Consider the following 18,232-nt stretch of genomic DNA (forward strand, 5'->3'; position numbering starts at 1 on the left):
CAGTTGATGTAGGTGCAGTACAATGATCCAGCTACGCACGTTGCTTTTCCTTTGTAGGCAGTTAAAGTGAACTAGTCTGGAGAGCAGTAAGGCTGTCGTGATATATGGCATGCCTTTTTTACCTTTAGCGTTGACTATTCCAACGCACTACTGGCCGGTCTGCCATCTTCCTCACTCCATAAAATTAAGCTCATCCAAAACTCTGCTGCCTCTCTCCTAACTCGCACCAAGTCCAGTTCACCCATCACCCCTGTGCTCGGTGATTTACATTGGCTCCTTCTTAAGGAACACTTCGAATTTAAAATCCTTATTCTTGTTTTCAAATCCCTCCATATACTCGTCCCTCACTATCTCTGTAATCTCCTCCAGCCCTACAGCCCTCCATATCTGCGCTTAAACAGTTCTGACCTCTTGTATCTGACATCCGATTTTAATCCCTCCACCATTGGCTGGCTTTCAGCTGCCGTGATCCGAAGCTCTTGAATTCCGTCCCTAAACCTCTCTATCTCTCTACCTCTTCTCCTGTAAGGGACTCCTTAAAATCTATCTATTTGAGGAAGCGTTTGGTCATCTGTCCCACTATCTCCCTATGTGGTTCGCTGTCAAATTTAGTTTGATAACGCGGTTGTGAAGCACAGTGGGATATTTTACTATTTTAAAGGCGCTACATAAATGCGAGTTGTTTTGTCGTAGACACTGCGTTTTTGGCATAATCTGCAAGAAATTTCACCAAGGTAGCCCCAAAAGTCGATGTATACCCTTTGAATCTCATTAATCGACAGCATTCACAATATCTTCAAAATATCAATATGTCGGTGATCCAATTGCTACAATAATCTATTATGTACTCTCTGTTCGAGCAGTTTTACCCATTATAATAAGAGAATAGATATAATTTGCTAAGTGAAATAATTGCTGGTTCTTTCCCTTTCGTTACTGGGCCAATATGCCTCAAGACCGTATCCCATTGATCATGGATATTACTACTTAGAATTCTAGGCTTCAAATGATTTAATTGCGATTTTTTAAAATAAATTCTTTTTAAAACATAACATTAACCGATACGAATTTAAGGCTAGAGAAGCTGATGTTAATATAGACCATATGTATCTATTATAAACAATCGATTATCTTAATTCTTGAGGCGAATGATTAATACCGTACTGTAGTGTTTCTAAATAAAAATGTATCTTAATCCCAAAACACTGTTTTCTACTTAATTGTGCTTTTTTTCTTTGTCTGGAGTTATTAGCAATTTTTTCCCTAAACATAAATTCCTCGTTTTCATCAATATACAAATGTGTTTTCCACAGCTTTCGGTTCAGACTTTTTCGTTTTGCAATGGCGATGATTTTTGCAATAGAAGAAATCAACAAGAACCCAGATCTGCTGTCTAACGTTAAGCTGGGTTACTGGATTTATGATTCTTGCGGTATGCCCGCTGTTTCAATAAAAGCGGCCTTTGAGTTTTTAAACAAACTTGAAACCACATCTTCAGATTTTAGTTGCAAAAGAGCTCCCGTTGTTCCTGCTATTGTTGGTGATTCTGGATCATCACAGACGTTAGCAATCGCGTCTTTAATTGGCCCCTTTAGGATCCCTGTGGTAAGCTATTTAATAAAAAATTATAACGGCTGATGCATAATAATGGGGTAAATGAACATGTAATTGTCCTCAGCTTCAGAATCTCATAAAATACTGATTTAAACAACTGACATTTTATTTAATCACAAAAGCACTGTCATAAATACGACTAAAATTAAAACGTTCTGCTGTCTATGTGCAGCTGTTTTCAGGTGTTATTTGCACATTCCATTGCTCATTTAAAATATTATGAATTAATTGAACGGCTCGTGGATACTTGCAATATCAAGATTTTGGAGCGTTCTGTCATTTATAAATAACTCATTCCGTTCAGCATGAAAACGTTTAAACTAGTGGGGCATTTATTTAAATTTTCTAATAGCTATGTATTCAAATATGCAGATAAAAACGATAACCCACACCTTAACATATCCAGTTAACCAGCCCAAATTCTTGGATCGTTTATGTTTTGTGGCTGATTTGAAATGTACAATTGAAAATCTAACTAAAATCAATCAATTCTTCCTAGTATTACCCTAATTTGTTCTTATTATTACCGTTATTTGTTCTTATTGAATTCTTAAAGTATAATACGTAGTCAAAAATGTGCTTAACCAAATGTTTCTCTGTGGCTAACTTTGTGATTGTTTATCTGTTGTGCCTAAGGCCATCCGAGATTTATACTTATTACTGCTTTTGTATAAAGGCAGTTGATCAATTTGCCTGAAGTGCATTTCCTTTTTTAAGTGTAATGATTCATTTTCAGACCAAAACTGATTTCAAGTTATATTATTGAGAACGATAATTATATTTCTATTTGTGACTTTTAATAAAGAATATTAAAGAAGGGCTGAAAATTAAAAACAAATCTAAGCCAAATCTGAAGCATACATTTGTGGTTTGTAGATGTTACCAAAGAAGAGTTGTCAATGATTAATGAAGATAAGCTATGCGTATTGTATTATATAAATTCTTACAGCAAAATGGTAATTACAATTATAGTTGTGAAATTTCTACATTTGCTTATTACCCTTGATATCTAACGTGAACTACGAACTTTGCAGTATTAACCTGTATTATTTGATATGATTGTATTTTATTTCTAGGTTAGCTACGTCGCTACATGTGCATGCCTGAGCAACAGACATGAATATCCTTCATTTTTTAGAACTATACCGAGTGATTACTTTCAGGTCAGAGCCTTAGCTCAACTTATAAAACATTTTGGATGGACCTGGATTGGAACAATTAGAAGCGACGATGACTATGGTAATTTTGGGATGCAAGCTTTCACGGAGGCTGTACAAGAGTTGGGTATTTGTATCGCTTTCTCTGAGTCTTTTCACATAACATACCCAAGGAAAAGATTACTTCAAACTATAGACATTATAAAGAAATCTTCCACAAAAGTCATTTTAGCCTTCCTTGCACAAACAGATATGAGCATTTTACTACAGGAGATTGCACGACAGAATGTTACTGGCATACAATGGATAGGAAGCGAGGCTTGGGTCACAACCACAGTTCTGCCCCCTGAAGAAAGTAGACTATTCGTTGTTGGCACAATTGGAATTGCGATTCGAAAAGTTCATGTGCCGGGATTGAAAGAATTTCTAATGCAGGCTCACCTATCTGTATACCCGGGAAACCTTTTAATGGAAGAGTTTTGGGAAAGAGCGTTCAGCTGTACCTTAAGAAATGCAGAAAACAAATTAGACGACTTTGAACCTGATTCACGGTTTAAGAAATGCACTGGAAAAGAAAATCTACAGAATGCACACAACGATTTTACAGATGTGTCTGAGTACAGAGTTACTTACAATGTGTATAAATCGACCTACGCTATTGCTCACGCTCTTCATGACATGTTCACATGTAAAACTGGCACTGGACCATTTGCCAATAACACTTGTGCAAATATTTCAAACTTTCAACCGTGGCAGGTAAATACTTTTGCTAATAACTGCTATAGGAAAATAAACTCGTTAATAATTTATTACATGAGCGATAGTGATGTATGTAAATAAAGCTATATAACTGAATGTTTCAAGGACTACTGAAATAAAGAAAAAAAATTATTTATATAGCGTTCCAAAGCGCTTTACAGAAAATGAAGCAATTTTGAAGTGTAGGCACTTTTGTAATATAGGAAACGCTGCCGTCAATTTGCACACAGCAAGCTCCCACAAACAGAAAATAAGCTGTTTTGTACTGTTGGTTGAGGGATAAATATTGGCCCAAGATAGTGGGAGAATCTTGCCTGCTTCTCTTCGAAATGCAGACACAATATAGTGTTTTACTACATTATGAATTTCTGATCTAGCTTCTACATTACATGAAAAGAGTAAACTTCAAGACAAAGATCGGTGAAAAAATATATTTTGATAGTAATGGTGACCCGGTAGCGACATATGACATCGTAAACTGGCAGCCTACTCACCTCGGTGCTGATATTGTAACTGTTGGACACTATGATGGAGATGCTCCTACAGGTCAGAAATTTATATTATCCGATAAATCAATCGTATGGAATGGAGGTCTGACTACGGTAAGGCTTATTCTCACATTTTAAACTCGCAAACGTTACAGATGTTTATTCAACTGAGTCTATTTGTAAACAAAGCGAACATGTATTGTAACACTACCTAGATATGAAATTGGCTTCAGACCGAGGTGTGAGAGTTACGCCACTATGGGATAGATTAACGAACAGATTCTATTTTACTTTTCGCAAGTAATACCGTGAGACAACTTTAGAAGGCAGGGACCGCTCACAACGCCACTCTTAAATAATCTGATCATTGACTGTTCAAGTACCTTCATAGCCTCGCCTCACCCTATCTTAATATCTTCAATCCCCTCCATTGCTTTCAGCTGTCTACGCGCCACATTCTTGAACCTGTCCGCCTAATTTCTGTTTTTAATGCCCTAATCTCCCTCCCCCCCCCCCCCCGCCAAAAAAATAAAAAGAGGGGGCACTGGAAAACATTTATTTTGGAGTGTGACCCCCCTTGCAGCGGGCATTTGTTTAAAGTGCACAACTAAAATAGTTGAACCTGAACGCCTCTCTACCACTCTTTCCTTCTCTATGATGCTCTTCTGAAGCTATCACATTGCGCTAGCGTTTGATCACCTGTCCCAATGTCTGTTTCATTGGCTAGGTGTCATATTTTGTCTGATTATGCTCCCCTGAAGCGCCTTAGGAAGTCTTACTATGCTAAAGGTACTCCAGAAATGCACATTGTTGTTGTTGTACTTTGGTTCAACTTATATAAAGATACTGACACCAACGGTAGTTTTCACACTCGCATATCCACTTCATAGAATCATGGAAATTTACAGCATAGAAGGAAGCCATTCGGCCGATCGTGTCCGTGCTGGCCGAAAAAGAGCCTTACCAACCTAATCCGCTTTCCGGCCATTGATCCATAGCCTTGTAGATTACAGCACTTTAAGTGCATATCCATGTACTCTTTAAATGTTTTGAGTGTTTCTGCCTTTTCCAAACTTTGAGGCAGTGAGTGTTTGATGCCTCCACCTTCTTATTGTAAAAGATTCTAATCAAATCCCCTTTAAATCACTTAATTTAAATCTATGCCCCTGGTTATTGACCCCTCTGCTAAGCAAAATACTTCCTTCCTATTACGTCTATCTAGGCCCCTCATTATTTAGTACACCTCAATTAGGTCTCCTCTCAGTCACCGCTGTTCCAAGAAAACAAGCCCAGATATCCAATCTTTTCTCATAGCTAAAATTCTCCAGTCTAGGCAACATCCTTATAATCTCCTCTGTATCCTCTCCAGTGCAATCACATCTTTCCTGTAATGTGGTGACCAAAACTGCACGCAGTACTCTAGCTGTGGCCTAAGTAGTGTTTTGTACAGTATCCTATATGCCTTCTGAACCACCTGATCTACCTGGCATGCTACCTTCAGGAATCTGTCGACATGCACTCCAACGTGCATCTGTTCCTCTACACTTCTCATTGTACTACATGTATTGTGCATTCCCTAGCCTTGTTAGCCTTCAACAAATGAATTACCTCACACATCACTGGATTGAATTCGATTAGCTACTGTTCTGTTCACCTGACCAGTTCATTGATATATTCCTGCAGTCTACAACTTTCTACTTCATTATCGACCACACAGCCAATTTTTTAAACATCTGCAAACTTCTTAATCATGCACCCTACATTCAAGTCAAAATCATTGATATATACCACAAAGAGCAAAAGACCTAATACTACACCCTGCCAAACCCCACTGGAAACAGCCTTATAGACACAACACCCATCAACTATTAACCTTTTCTTCATGCCTCTGAGCCAATTTTTGATCCAACTTCCCACTTTGCCTTGGATCCCATGGGCGTTTACTTTCATCACCAATCTACCATGTGGGACCTTATAAAAAGCCTTCCTAAAATCCATAGAGACTACATCAAATGCATTACCCTCATCGAACATCCGCGTTATGTCCTCAAAAAATGCAATTATGTTAATTAGATACGACCTTCTCTTAACAAATCCATGCTGACTGTCATTGATTAATCCGTGCCTTTCACAATTAAGATTTATCCTATACCTCAATTTGTTTTCAATAATTTTACGAGCACCGAGGTTAGGCTGACTGAAGTGTAATTATACGGTCTATCCCTCCCTCCCTTTTTAAACATTGGTACAATGCTATCAGTGGCCCGGCTGTAGTCAGAGAGGATTGGAAAATGATGTTCAGAGCCAGTGTTAGTTCCTCTCTTGACTCCATTAACCGCCTGGGATACATTTCTTACGGGTCTGGAGATCTATCCAATTTCATAGATGCTAAGCCCCTTAATAATTCCTCTTTCACTATGTTTATTTCATCTAACATTTCACACTCCTTCTCCTTGATTGTAGTGTCTGCATCGTTCCTCTCTTTTGTGAAAACAGGTGTAAAGGTTTCATTAAGGACCATACCCACATCTTCTGCATCCACACATAGGTTATCTTTATGGTCTCTAATAGGCCCTACTCTTTCTTTAGTTATCCTCTTGTTATATATTTATAAAACATCTTTGGGTTTTCCTCGATTTTAATTGGCAATAATTTTTCATGCCCTCTCTTTGCTTTCCTAATTTCCTTTTTAATTTCATCCTAGCACTTTCTATACTCCAAGATTTGTGCAGTACTGAGCCCTTGTTATCTGCTCTGAAACCTCACATCTCACCTTGGTAAACTTAGCTTTTCCCTAATTGAGAACGTTTATTCCTGGTCTATCTTTGGCCTTTTTCCAGAACTAATCTGAATCTAACTGCGTTATGCACCAAAATGCTTTTCTACCGATACCCCTTACATCTGCCCAGCTTCAGTCCCCAAAACTAAGTCCAGAACCGGTAACCTTCTCATGTTGGGCTTGCTACATACTGACTAAAAAGTTCTCCTGAATGGATTTTAGGTATTCTGCTCCTTCTATAGCTTTCACAAAATTTCTATCCCAGTCAATATTAGGATATTTGAAATCCCATGCAATTACTGCCTTATTGTTTTTACACTTCTAAAAAAAATGCATCCGTATCTCCCTTCCGTATTGCTCATGTATCTCCCTCTGACTGTTTGTGGGTCTATAGTACAAGGACAATAGTGCAATTTTCACTTTTTTTACTTCAGTTCAATCCATATGGCCTAATTTCATAGAATTATAGAATCATAGGATCACATAAATTTACAGCACAGAAGGGGGCTATTTTGGCTCATTGCGTCCATTCTGGCCGTCCAAGACCTATCCAGCCTAATTCCACTTTCCAACTCTTGGTCTGTAGGTTAAGGCTCTTTAAGTGCATATCCCAGTATTTTTAAATGCAGTGAGGATTTTTGCCTCAACCACCCTTTCAGGAAGTGAGTTCCAGACCACCAACACCCTCTGTGTAAAGACATTTCCCCTCATAACGCCTCTATACCTATCCCAATTAGTGTAACTCTTTACGCCCTGGATGTTGACCCCTCTGCCAATGGAAACAGATCCTCCCTATCCAATATGTCGAGTACCCTCAGAATTTTATACACCTCAATCATATCTCCCCTCAGCATCCCCTGTTCCAAAGAAAACATTCCCAGCATCTCAAATCTTTCCTCATAGCCAAAATTCTCCAGTCCAGGCAATATTCTTGTAAATCTCCTCTGTACCATTTCCAGTGCAAACACATATTTCCTGTAATGTGGTAACCAGTACTGCACACAGTGCTCCAGCTGCAGCCTAACCAGTGATTTATACAGTTGAAGCATAATGTCCTTGCTATTGTATCCCATGCCTGAAATAATAAAGGCAAATATTCCATATTCTTTCTTAACCACCTTATCTATCTGGCCTGCTACCCTCAGAGATCTGTGGATCTGCACTCCAACGTCCATTTGTTATTCTACACTTTTCAGTATATTTCTTTGGCTTGTTAGACCTTCCCCAATGCATTACTTTACACTTATCCAAATTGAATTCAATTTGCCCCTGTTCTGGCCGCCTGACCAGTGCATTGATATATTCCTGCAGTCCGCAGCTTTATTCTTCATTACCAACCACACAGCCAATTTTAGTTTCATCTTAAAACTTATTCATCATAATCTCACACTCAAGTCCAAGTCATTGATATATACTACAAAAATTCCAGTCACAAAAACACCCATCAACCTTTACCCTTTGCTTCCTGCCTCTGAGCCAATTTTGGATCCAACTTGCGACTTCCCATGGACGTTTTCATAGGTGCTTACTTTCGTATCCAGTCTGCCATATGGGAACTTATGCAAAGCTTTGCTTTAAATCCATATACACTACATCATAAGCACTGCCCTCATTGACCTTCCTGGTTACCTACTGGAAAAATTCAATCAAGTTAGTCAGACACGACCTTCCCTTAACAAATCCATGTTGACTGTCCTTGAGTAACCCATGTGTTTCCAAATGAAGATTTATCCTGTCCCTCAGGATTTTTTCCAAACATTTTCCCACCACTTAGATTAGGCTGATTGGTCTGTAATTACACGGTCAATCCCTTTATCCCTTTTTAAACAAAGGTACAACATTAGCAGTCCTCCGGTCCTTTGGCACTACACCTGTAGCCAGAGCATACTGTAAAATGATGGTCAGAGCCTCTGCTATTTCCTCTTTTGCTTCTCTTAACAGCCTGGAAGACATTCATTCCGGGCCTTGGAATGTATACACTTTCAAAGCTGCTAAGCAGCTTAATACTTCCTCTGTCACTATGTTTACCTTGTCTAATATTTCACAAACCTCCTCCATGATTGCAATGTATGCATTGCCCTCTCTTTTTTGAAAACAGATAAAAGCCTTCATTAAGAGTCAAATGCATATCTTCTGCCTCCTCACACATATTTCCTTTGTGGTCACAAATAGTCCCCACTCTTTCTGTAGTTATCTTATTGCTCTTAATGCATTGATAAAACATCTTTGTTTTTTTTCCGTGTTTTTTTCTGCCAAAATTCTTTCTTGATCTCTCTTCACTTTCCTGATATATGTTTTAATTGCACCCCTGCACTTCTTATATTCCTCTAAAGTTTCTGCAATATTCAGTTCTCGGTATCTGTCATAAGCTTATCTTTATTTTCTTTATCTTACCATATATGTCGCTTGACAGCCAGGGGTCTCTAGATTTGTGTGCCCCACCCTATTTCTTTAATGGAACTTACTTGCTCTTAACCCTCAGGATATCCTGCTTGAATGTCTCCCACTGCTCTGGCACTGATTTACCATCAAGTAGCCCTTTCCAGTTCACTTTCCAGAGAATTCCACATCCTCTGTACCATTCACATACTTTCCCCCCAGTTATTATTAGGGTAGTTTATGATCCTTCTAACATATCATCCCTCCTCACAGTTGTAATAGCTTCTTTAATCAATATTGCGACCTCCCTCCTTTTTTATCCCCCTGTTTATCCCGTCTGAACAGCTTGCAACTAGGAATGTTAAGCTGACTTTCTTGCCGTTCTTTCAGCCATGTGTCACTAATAGCTATAATATCATACGCTCACTGGTCCCTCAGTGCCCTCACCTCATTTGCCTTATTCCCTAGATTTCTTGTATTGAATTATAAACCATTTTTGTACTGCCAAACTCCCTCCTTGTCCATTTTCTAGCCTTTGATTCCTCTGCCTTCCATACTCGCTTACTAATTTTCTGCCTTCCAGTTGCTTCTTTTTTTTCTCCCGCTTCTGAATCTGCTCTCAGGTTCCCATCCCCTGCCAAGCTAGTTTAAACCCTCCCTAACAGCACTAGCAAACCCTCACCCTGAGAGGATATTGGTCCTGGCCATGTTGATATGCAAACCTTCTGGCTTGTACAGGTCATTCTTCACCCAGAAATTGAAGCATTACCTTCGGAATCTAAGCCGTCCATCCTGCTCCATATCTCCAGCTATGCAGTTATCTGCTCCATCCTTCTATTTCTTTACTCACTTGAATGTAGTACCGGGAGTACACCAGAGATATATTCCTTTCAGGTCCTGCCTTTTAGTCTGTTTCCTATCTCCCTAAAATCTGCCTGTAGGACCTCATCCCACTGTGCACCAATGTCACCGGTGCTAATATGGACCACAAACTCTGGCTGAACATCTCACCTCCCACCCCTCCATATATCACACAACCATTCAGTGGCATCCTTGACCCTGACATCAGAGAGGCAACATACCTTCGAGGAGTCAAATGTTTACAGTTAGGAATAGATAGAGAACGATACTGAGACTACACAATGTTACGATTCTCTGCCTCTGTTTATCTTCGCAATACATGCTTTTCTTTTTTCTTTAATTGCATACCTGGAATTAGATTAACGACAGGAGTAAAGTCATATCTGAAATGATGAAGTATACCAGTGCACTGGATTTTATTATTCCTTCACGGGATATGGGCATGGATGGCAGGTTTCCTTCCCTAAACACCATTAGTGAAACAGATGGGTTTTTACGAAAATCCGGTAGTTTCATGTTCACCGTTATTGATACCAGCATTTTAAATCCAATTTTATTAAATTAACAGAATTGAACTTTCCCAGCTGCCATTGTAGGATTTTAACTCATGTCTCTGGGTCATTAGCCCAAGCCTCTGGATTAATAATCTAATAACATAACTACTATGCTAAAGTTCCCGATAATAAACCAATAATAAGTAAATTATTTGAAATTCATTGCCAAACCGAATTATAATGCTAACAGACAATGAGACAAGAATATCTCCAGTCACTATGCGTATCCACAACCTAAGTGCATTAATTAAGACATTTGGAGTTTAGATTTATAAAAATAAAGACATACATTTATATGGCGCCTTTTGCGACATCAGGAACTCCCAAAATGCTTTACAGCCAATTAAGTACCGATTGAACTGTATTTTACGCAAACCAGACCCGACAAATAAGAATGTGAGAATGTGCTGGTTGTGGGGTAAATATTGGTCAGAACAGGAGGGAGAATTCCTTTGCTATTCTTCGCATTAGTGCCACCTGAGTGGGCAGAGAGTGCCTCGTTTTAACATCTCATCTACAAGTCGGCACCTCCGACAGTGGAGCTCTCCCTGCGTACTGCAGTAGAATGTCAGCCTGGATTGTGTGCTCAAGGCTCTGGAGTGGGGTTTGTATCAACAACATTCCAACTCAGATGTGAGAGTGTTAGCAGCTGAGCCACCCCTGACATATAATGGAACACTAGTATGTGGATGTTCAATATATATTTCACATGATTCTGCTGTAGCACATGAAATCTGAGACAACCACAGGGCATAGGTTAGGTTTTGATGTAGGACAATAGATAATTGAGATTTTTAACCAGGAACAGTGGAGTCATATCAGTACTGGGGTTCAGTCTTATCACTCTTTATGTAAACTACTGGAATGTGAAAGTAAGTTGGAACATTTGCAAACTTTCAGCTAATGTTTTCGGAGGAGGAATGCCATACTGTGAATGCAAGAGCACAAAATTGTTACAAGGCGAAATTTTACCTAATTGATTTAGCCAGTAGGTGGTAGAAAGGGTGTAATTCAGCATAAGATTATGGGTTAGAATACTTTTGAGGCAAGATCTGAACTTCAGTCTAAATAGGGCAATCTGGGAACTCAATGAATAGGATTTAGGGGGAAACAAATAAATAATTGAATCCAGGCTCAGAATGAAAATGGCATCAGAAGATTAATGCGTTGCTAGGCTTCATGAGGTGCAAAATACAACTTGCAGTACTGAAGCTATAAGAGTCTTGGTCAGCTTTCATTTGCATTACTGAGCTCACGTTGGATGTTATGACTTAATAAGAATACAGTATGTTGAGTAAAAGTCTAGTCACAGGATGAAAGGATCGAGCTACGGTGAAAGACTAGCTACACTTGGATTAAAAATAGGAAGGAAATTGACAAATTTATCGCGAATAACTCTTCTCTGTATTTCCATTATCCAAAAAAAAGGGAACGTAATTTTAAAATTCAAACTAAGCTGGTTAAAGGTGTATCCAGGAAATATTAACATTAAAGGTTGCAAGGCTGTTGAAAGCAAAGCTGCGGAAGGCTTGATTAAGAATCAATTGAATATTTAAAAGGGAGAACCAAAGCCATTAGGAATCTGAAAGTAGTGCAGACAATTGGAATGAAAATGATAAAGAGATAGCATGGATAACATAATTGTAGCATACTCGATGGGCCCAATGGCACATTATTGTTTGTGTGTTCCAATATATTTCCAGTGAAGGCCTAAATCTCACAAACATATTTATGACTTGCCTGCATGTACCAATTAAACGAATCTCTGTGTAAAGGATTTTTAAAATTTTTCCTAACGAATATGCCACGTGGCACCTTTCAGTTTGAACGTGTGGATATGCTTCCTGCCCTCCATTTTGTTTGGCTTAGGATAAACGGATGCTATCTGGCCCAATTGAAGCTCCACTGGTTCCTAACCATATTAACAGCTACCTATAGTTATTTTCCCATCACAGCTCCCCATCAATGTCCTCATTTTCCATACCTTCTGTACTCCAATGGTCATCCCTCTCTATTTCCTTGTATCCCTCACCACCTACCTCCACCCCACCCATTTCAATCCCGCTTCTTTCTGTGTCTACACACTTTAAAATCTCGTATAACTAAATGTGCAATCTCTTAACTGACGGCCACATAGCCCTCCTTTTCCCACAATACATTTGCAGCAATTAAATTGCTCAACCACTCATTCAGCTCCAACTTTTAAGGCATGTCCCATCGAAAAATATACTCCCTCCTGTTCCAGCCAGTTCCATGGAAAGGCCCTATATTTACTCCGGCAACTAAATATAGTCTCAGAATTCAATGTACACTATGGTAAACAACCAGTTAAGCTATCTGTCACCAGATCAGGTTCGACTACATCAAACAATGAGGGCTCACTGTTCTCAGCCAAACTCAACAATATTCGAGGACCATTCTCAAGATCAAAGATGAGCCCCAGCGTATAATTTCCTGCTAAAAATTTTCTTCTTAAATTCCTCCATCTCAGCTCCAACTGTAGAAGTAAGGAGCTCATGGCTTTCTTTGTCTCTAAGATTGAGACCATCCGTTCAGCTGCCTCTTCATCTTTCTCTCCTTTCCATTACCCACAAAGGCAAGCATTTCCAATCCTGCCACAGCCTTACACAAACCAGGGCCTTTCAATAGTTTTGCCCCATCTCTCCTTGTCTCTTCTGCAAGGTCCATCTACTCATTCCTTTACCATTGGTCACTAATTTGCTGACCTTCCTGCTCATTATTCTAACTGATGTTGCAACTACTTCCCTAAGGAAGACACAAATAACCTTCTGTAAATATTAGGGGACCAAGGGTCTAGTGAGACGGAGGACAATGGGTTTAATTAGGAGGGGGGAAATATGAGAGTAAGTTTGCAGGAAACATAAAAACTGACTGCAAAAACTTATTTCGATATGTGAAGAGAAAAAGATTAGTGAAGACAAATGTAGGTCCCTTGCAGTCAGAATCGGGTGAATTTATAATGGGGAACAAAGAAGTGGAAGACGAATTGAACAAATACTTTGGTTCTGTCTTCACTAAGGAAGAAACCTTCCGGAAATACGAGGGGACTGAGGGTCGAGCGAGAAGGAGAAACTGAAGGAAATCCTTATTCGTCAGGAAATTGTGTTAGGGAAATTGATGGGATTGACAGCCGATAAATTCCCAGGACCTGATAGTCTGCATCCCAGAGTACTTAAGGAAGTAGCCCTAGAAATAGTGGATGCATTGCTGGTCATTTTTCAACATTCTATAGACTCTGGATCAGTTCCTATGCATTGGAGGGTTGCTAATGTAATCCCACTTTTTCAAAAGAAGGGAGAGAGAAAACAGGGAATTACAGACTGGTTAGCCTGACATCGGTAGTGGGGAAAATGTTGGAATCAATTATTAAAGATATAATAGCAGCACTTTTGGAAAGCAGTAACAGGATAATTCCAAGTCAGCATGGATTTATGAAAGGGAAAACATGCTTGAGAAATCTTATAGAATTTTTGAGGATGTAACTAGTAGAGTGGACAAGGGAGAACCAGTGGATGTGATGTATTTAGACTTGCAAAAGGCTTTTGACAAGGTCCCACACAAGAGATTGGTGTGAAAATTTAAATACATGCTATTGGGGGTAATGTATTGATGTGGAAAGAGAACTGGTTGGCAGGCAGGAAGCAAAGGGTAGGAATAAATGGGTACTTTTCAGAATGGCAAGCAGTGACTGGTGGGGTACTGCAAGGTTCAATGCTGGAACCCCAGCTATTTACAATATACATTAATGATTTAGACAAAGGAATTGAATGCAATATCTCCAAGTTTGCAAATGGCACTAAGCTGGGTGGCAGTGTGAGCTGTGAAGAGGAAGCTAAGAGACTGCAGAATGACTTGGACAGGTTACGTGAGTGGGCAAAAGCATGCAGTATAATGTAGATAAATGTGAGGTTATCCACTTTGGTGGCAAAAACAGGAAGGCAGTATATCATCGGAATGGTGACAGATTAGGAAAAGGGGAGGTGCAATGAGACGTGGGAGTCCTGGTACTTCAGTCATTGAAAGTTGGCATGCAGGAACAGCAGGCGGTGAAGAAGGCAAATGGCATGTTGGCCTTCAGAGTGAGAGGATTTGAGTATGAGCGGGGAGGTCTTACTGCAGTTGTACAGGGCATTGGTGAGAACACACCTTGAACATTGTGTAGAATTTTGGTCTCCTAATCTGAGGAAGGACATTCTTTCTATTGAGAGAGTGCTGCGAAAGTTCACCAGACTGATTCCCGGGATGGCAGGACTGACATATGTAGAAAGATTGGATCGACTAGGATTATATTCGCTGGAATTTAGAAGAATGAGAGGGGATCTCAAAGAAATATATAAAATTCTGATGTGATTGGACAGGTTAGATGCAGGAAGAATGCTCCCGATGTTGGGGAATTCCAGAACCAGGGGTCACAATCTAAGGAGAAGAGGTAAGCCATTTAGGACCGAGATGAGGAGAAACTTCTTCACTCAGAAAATTGTGAACCTGTGGAATTCTCTACCACAGAAAGTTGTTGCAGCCAGTTCGTTACATATATTCAAAAGGGAGTTACATGTGGCCCTTATGGCTAAAGGGATCAAGGAGTATGGAGAGAAAGCAGGAATGGGGTACTAAAGTTGCAAAAATGATCAGCCATGATCATATTGAATGGTAGTGCAGGCTCGAAGGGCCGAATGGCCTACTCCTGCACCTATTTTCTATGTTTCTATGTTTCTATATTTCTCTGCTCGGGTACTGTTTGTTTCCCGTCGAAAATTGCAATCCTTTGCCTTTTTCAAAGGAAATCCAACCTTGATCCCCTGTCTTTGCGAACTACCACTCCATCTCCACACTCCACTTTAAACATTGAACATGTTGGTACGTCCTACATATGTGCCCATCTTTCCTGCAAATGAAATAACCATCACCTTTTGCAAAGTGGACCATTCCGATCTTTACAAAATTTTCAATTGCAAACTCAAATATAGCTGAAATATAGAATTTTTGATTTTGTTCCTAAGGTTCCTAAAGCAATTTGTTCTGAAAGTTGCACTCCCGGAACGAGGAAAGCTGCAAGATTAGGGCAACCCAAATGTTGCTTTGATTGCATACAATGCGCCCAGGGAGAAATTAGTAACATTACCGGTAAGACGTGTCTCGCACCTCTTCGTTCATTTGAAAAGCATCTAGCATGCATTTGATTTACAAATTTATCATTTTTCAATATTAATGTATTTCTTTTTAGATTCAACCAATTGCATTACATGCCCAACAGAATACAAGTCCAATCAACAACGAGACCAATGTATACTAAAGGAGATTGAATTTCTATCCTTTCATGAGATCATGGGGATTATTCTAGTGGCTCTGGCATTACTTGGATGCTGCATCACCTTGATGGTATTTGTTACATTCTTTGCTCACAAAGACACTCCAATTGTTAAAGCTAACAATTCAGAGTTAAGCTTCCTTCTTCTGTTTGCGTTAATGCTTTGTTTTCTGTGTTCGATTACATTTATTGGAGAACCCTCAGTCTGGTCTTGCATGTTACGTCACACAGCATTTGGTATTATATTTGTTCTTTGCGTGTCTTGCATTTTGGGTAAAACAATTGTTGTAGTCCTGGCATTTAAGGCAACACTTCCCAACAACAACATGATGAAGTGGTTTGGGCCAGTGCAGCAGCGCCTGACTGTTTTAATCCTTACTTTGCTACAATGCTTAATGTGCATGATCTGGCTCACCACATCACCACCTTATCCTCTAAAAAACAGCGATTATTTTAATGAGATAATCGTTTTTGAATGCAATGTAGGGTCTGCAATTGCATTTTACTGCATACTGGGTTATATTGGATTTCTGTCTTGTGTGTGCTTTGTGGTCGCTTTTCTAGCTCGACAACTTCCTGATAATTTCAATGAAGCTAAACACATTACTTTTAGCATGCTTATCTTTTGTGCAGTTTGGATAACCTTCATTCCAGCTTATGTAAGTTCTCCTGGGAAATACACGGTGGCTGTCGAAGTGTTTGCTATTTTGGCCTCTAGCTTCGCCTTGCTGGTCTGTATTTTTGCTCCGAAATGTTATATTATCCTGCTGAAAAGGGAAGAGAATACTAGGAAACATATGATGGGAAAAATGTCTTCCAAGAAGCTTTGAGAACTAATAAACTTTTGTTTGACAATTTTTTTGTTCTTATCTCCTTGACGTAAATTACAATGTCAGTGTGTATCGCTTTTATACAGTAGTCATATTGCAAAGCTTTTCAAACAGAAACATTGAAATTTTGGTAAAATTACGAAGGCATTAACTCTTGGCTAACATGTTATCATTGCATGCTTTTTGCTTTCATTAAAAATGGATCAAATGCTAATTCAATTACAAGCATTACAGGAAACCTTGCATGCCTGCTGTTTGGACTTCTGTCTGAAAGTAAGATACTGATGGAAACTAAATTAACAATAATTCAATTCCTAAAATATTTAATCTAATCAGATGGTGCTATATTTCCTGTAATCAGAATATTTTATTTTGAGGTATTGCTTCATATTGAGGTGTTGCCAGATGTAGTTACTGAGCTCGAGACAATACCGTCATGTGAAACGGATTGGCGGAAAACACTCGATGGGCGGATTGGCATAAGCCTACTCCTTTTAATTTGTAGAACACATTTGCTAAAGTTGGAATATTCTTTGCTGTTATGGGCATAGCATTAAAGGGAAAATATTAGATCCATGGGAAGAGGACAGCAAATATACACACGAAAGATGTTGCGAATTAGAAGTTGTAGTTATGACGAAAGGCTGAAAACATTGCATTGGATCAATAAATGAAGGCAAAATGGGAGGTATTGTGCATTATGCACAGACAGAGGAGTCCATTGGATATTTCATTTAGAAACGGAGCACAACATCAAAAATCAAAGGCTATTGGTTTGTTTGAGAAAGACTATTGCAGTATAGTGCGAGACCATTAAATGCTTTGTGCAATATTAGCTTAAACAAGTTTGAATAAGTGTTGCCTGCAGGTTCATTTACCCTCCAAGTAATCGATCTATTAATGCCTCTGTTAAAATAACACAGAGTGTAGTTATGATATGGCGTAACAGTGTAGCTAGCATGTTAGTCTGAAATCCCTTTCAATAATATTTTAGTGGAGTCATTAACCTGTTTAAATCAATCAATTGATGATTGTGCTAAATAAATTGTCGTGCAGAATTTCAGTTAAATATTTTGCCCTAATCCCTGAATTTCACAATGCAGTTTTAAGCCAAAGTAATGTTATGAAGAGTGTTCCTGTGCCAAGATTACACACTGTTATTTCAAGGCCAAACATCACTATGTTAGGATAAAGCTGTTAAAGGCAAACGTTATGAAATGATTCCCTGAGCCTGACATTATTTGTCTCCCTTTCAAAGTAACCACAGTCACGTTTCTCCAAAAAGTGTCACTCTTGGCCCAGTTTCTACTACTGCCCCATCTCAACTTTATTTTCCATATATAACATGAAGCATGGGAATGGTCACATTGTGATTATGTTACTGGACTGGCATTCATTTGGCAACAAGAGTTCAAATCCCACGACAGAAGCTGTGCACTTTATTTTCAATAAATTAAATAAATCTAAAATAAAAAGCTAGTA

The 18,232-nt window shown here is 39.1% G+C and overlaps 1 protein-coding gene across 1 annotated transcript; it reads left to right on the plus strand.

Annotated features, from left to right (window-relative positions):
* Positions 1-1,320: 1,320 nt before the first annotated feature.
* LOC139265432 (extracellular calcium-sensing receptor-like) lies at positions 1,321-16,750 on the plus strand. The gene is made up of 5 exons (XM_070882435.1): positions 1,321-1,605; positions 2,691-3,527; positions 3,908-4,132; positions 15,613-15,736; positions 15,837-16,750. The coding sequence occupies exons 1-5, from the start codon at positions 1,342-1,344 to the stop codon at positions 16,748-16,750; spliced, it is 2,364 nt and encodes a 787-aa protein (XP_070738536.1). The 5' UTR covers positions 1,321-1,341.
* The last annotated feature ends 1,482 nt before the right edge of the window (positions 16,751-18,232 follow it).

The sequence above is a fragment of the Pristiophorus japonicus genome, chromosome 6, assembly GCF_044704955.1.
Source record: "Pristiophorus japonicus isolate sPriJap1 chromosome 6, sPriJap1.hap1, whole genome shotgun sequence".
NCBI lineage: Eukaryota > Metazoa > Chordata > Chondrichthyes > Pristiophoridae > Pristiophorus > Pristiophorus japonicus.

Excerpts from the sequence above, each read along its gene's own strand:
- LOC139265432 (XM_070882435.1), top strand. The coding sequence starts at position 1,342 with ATGGCGATGATTTTTGCAATAGAAGAAATCAACAAGAACCCAGATCTG. Across the intron at positions 1,606-2,690 it reads GCCCCTTTAGGATCCCTGTG|GTTAGCTACGTCGCTACATG; the intron begins GTAAGCTATTTA and ends TTTTATTTCTAG. Across the intron at positions 4,133-15,612 it reads GGAATGGAGGTCTGACTACG|GTTCCTAAAGCAATTTGTTC; the intron begins GTAAGGCTTATT and ends TTTGTTCCTAAG.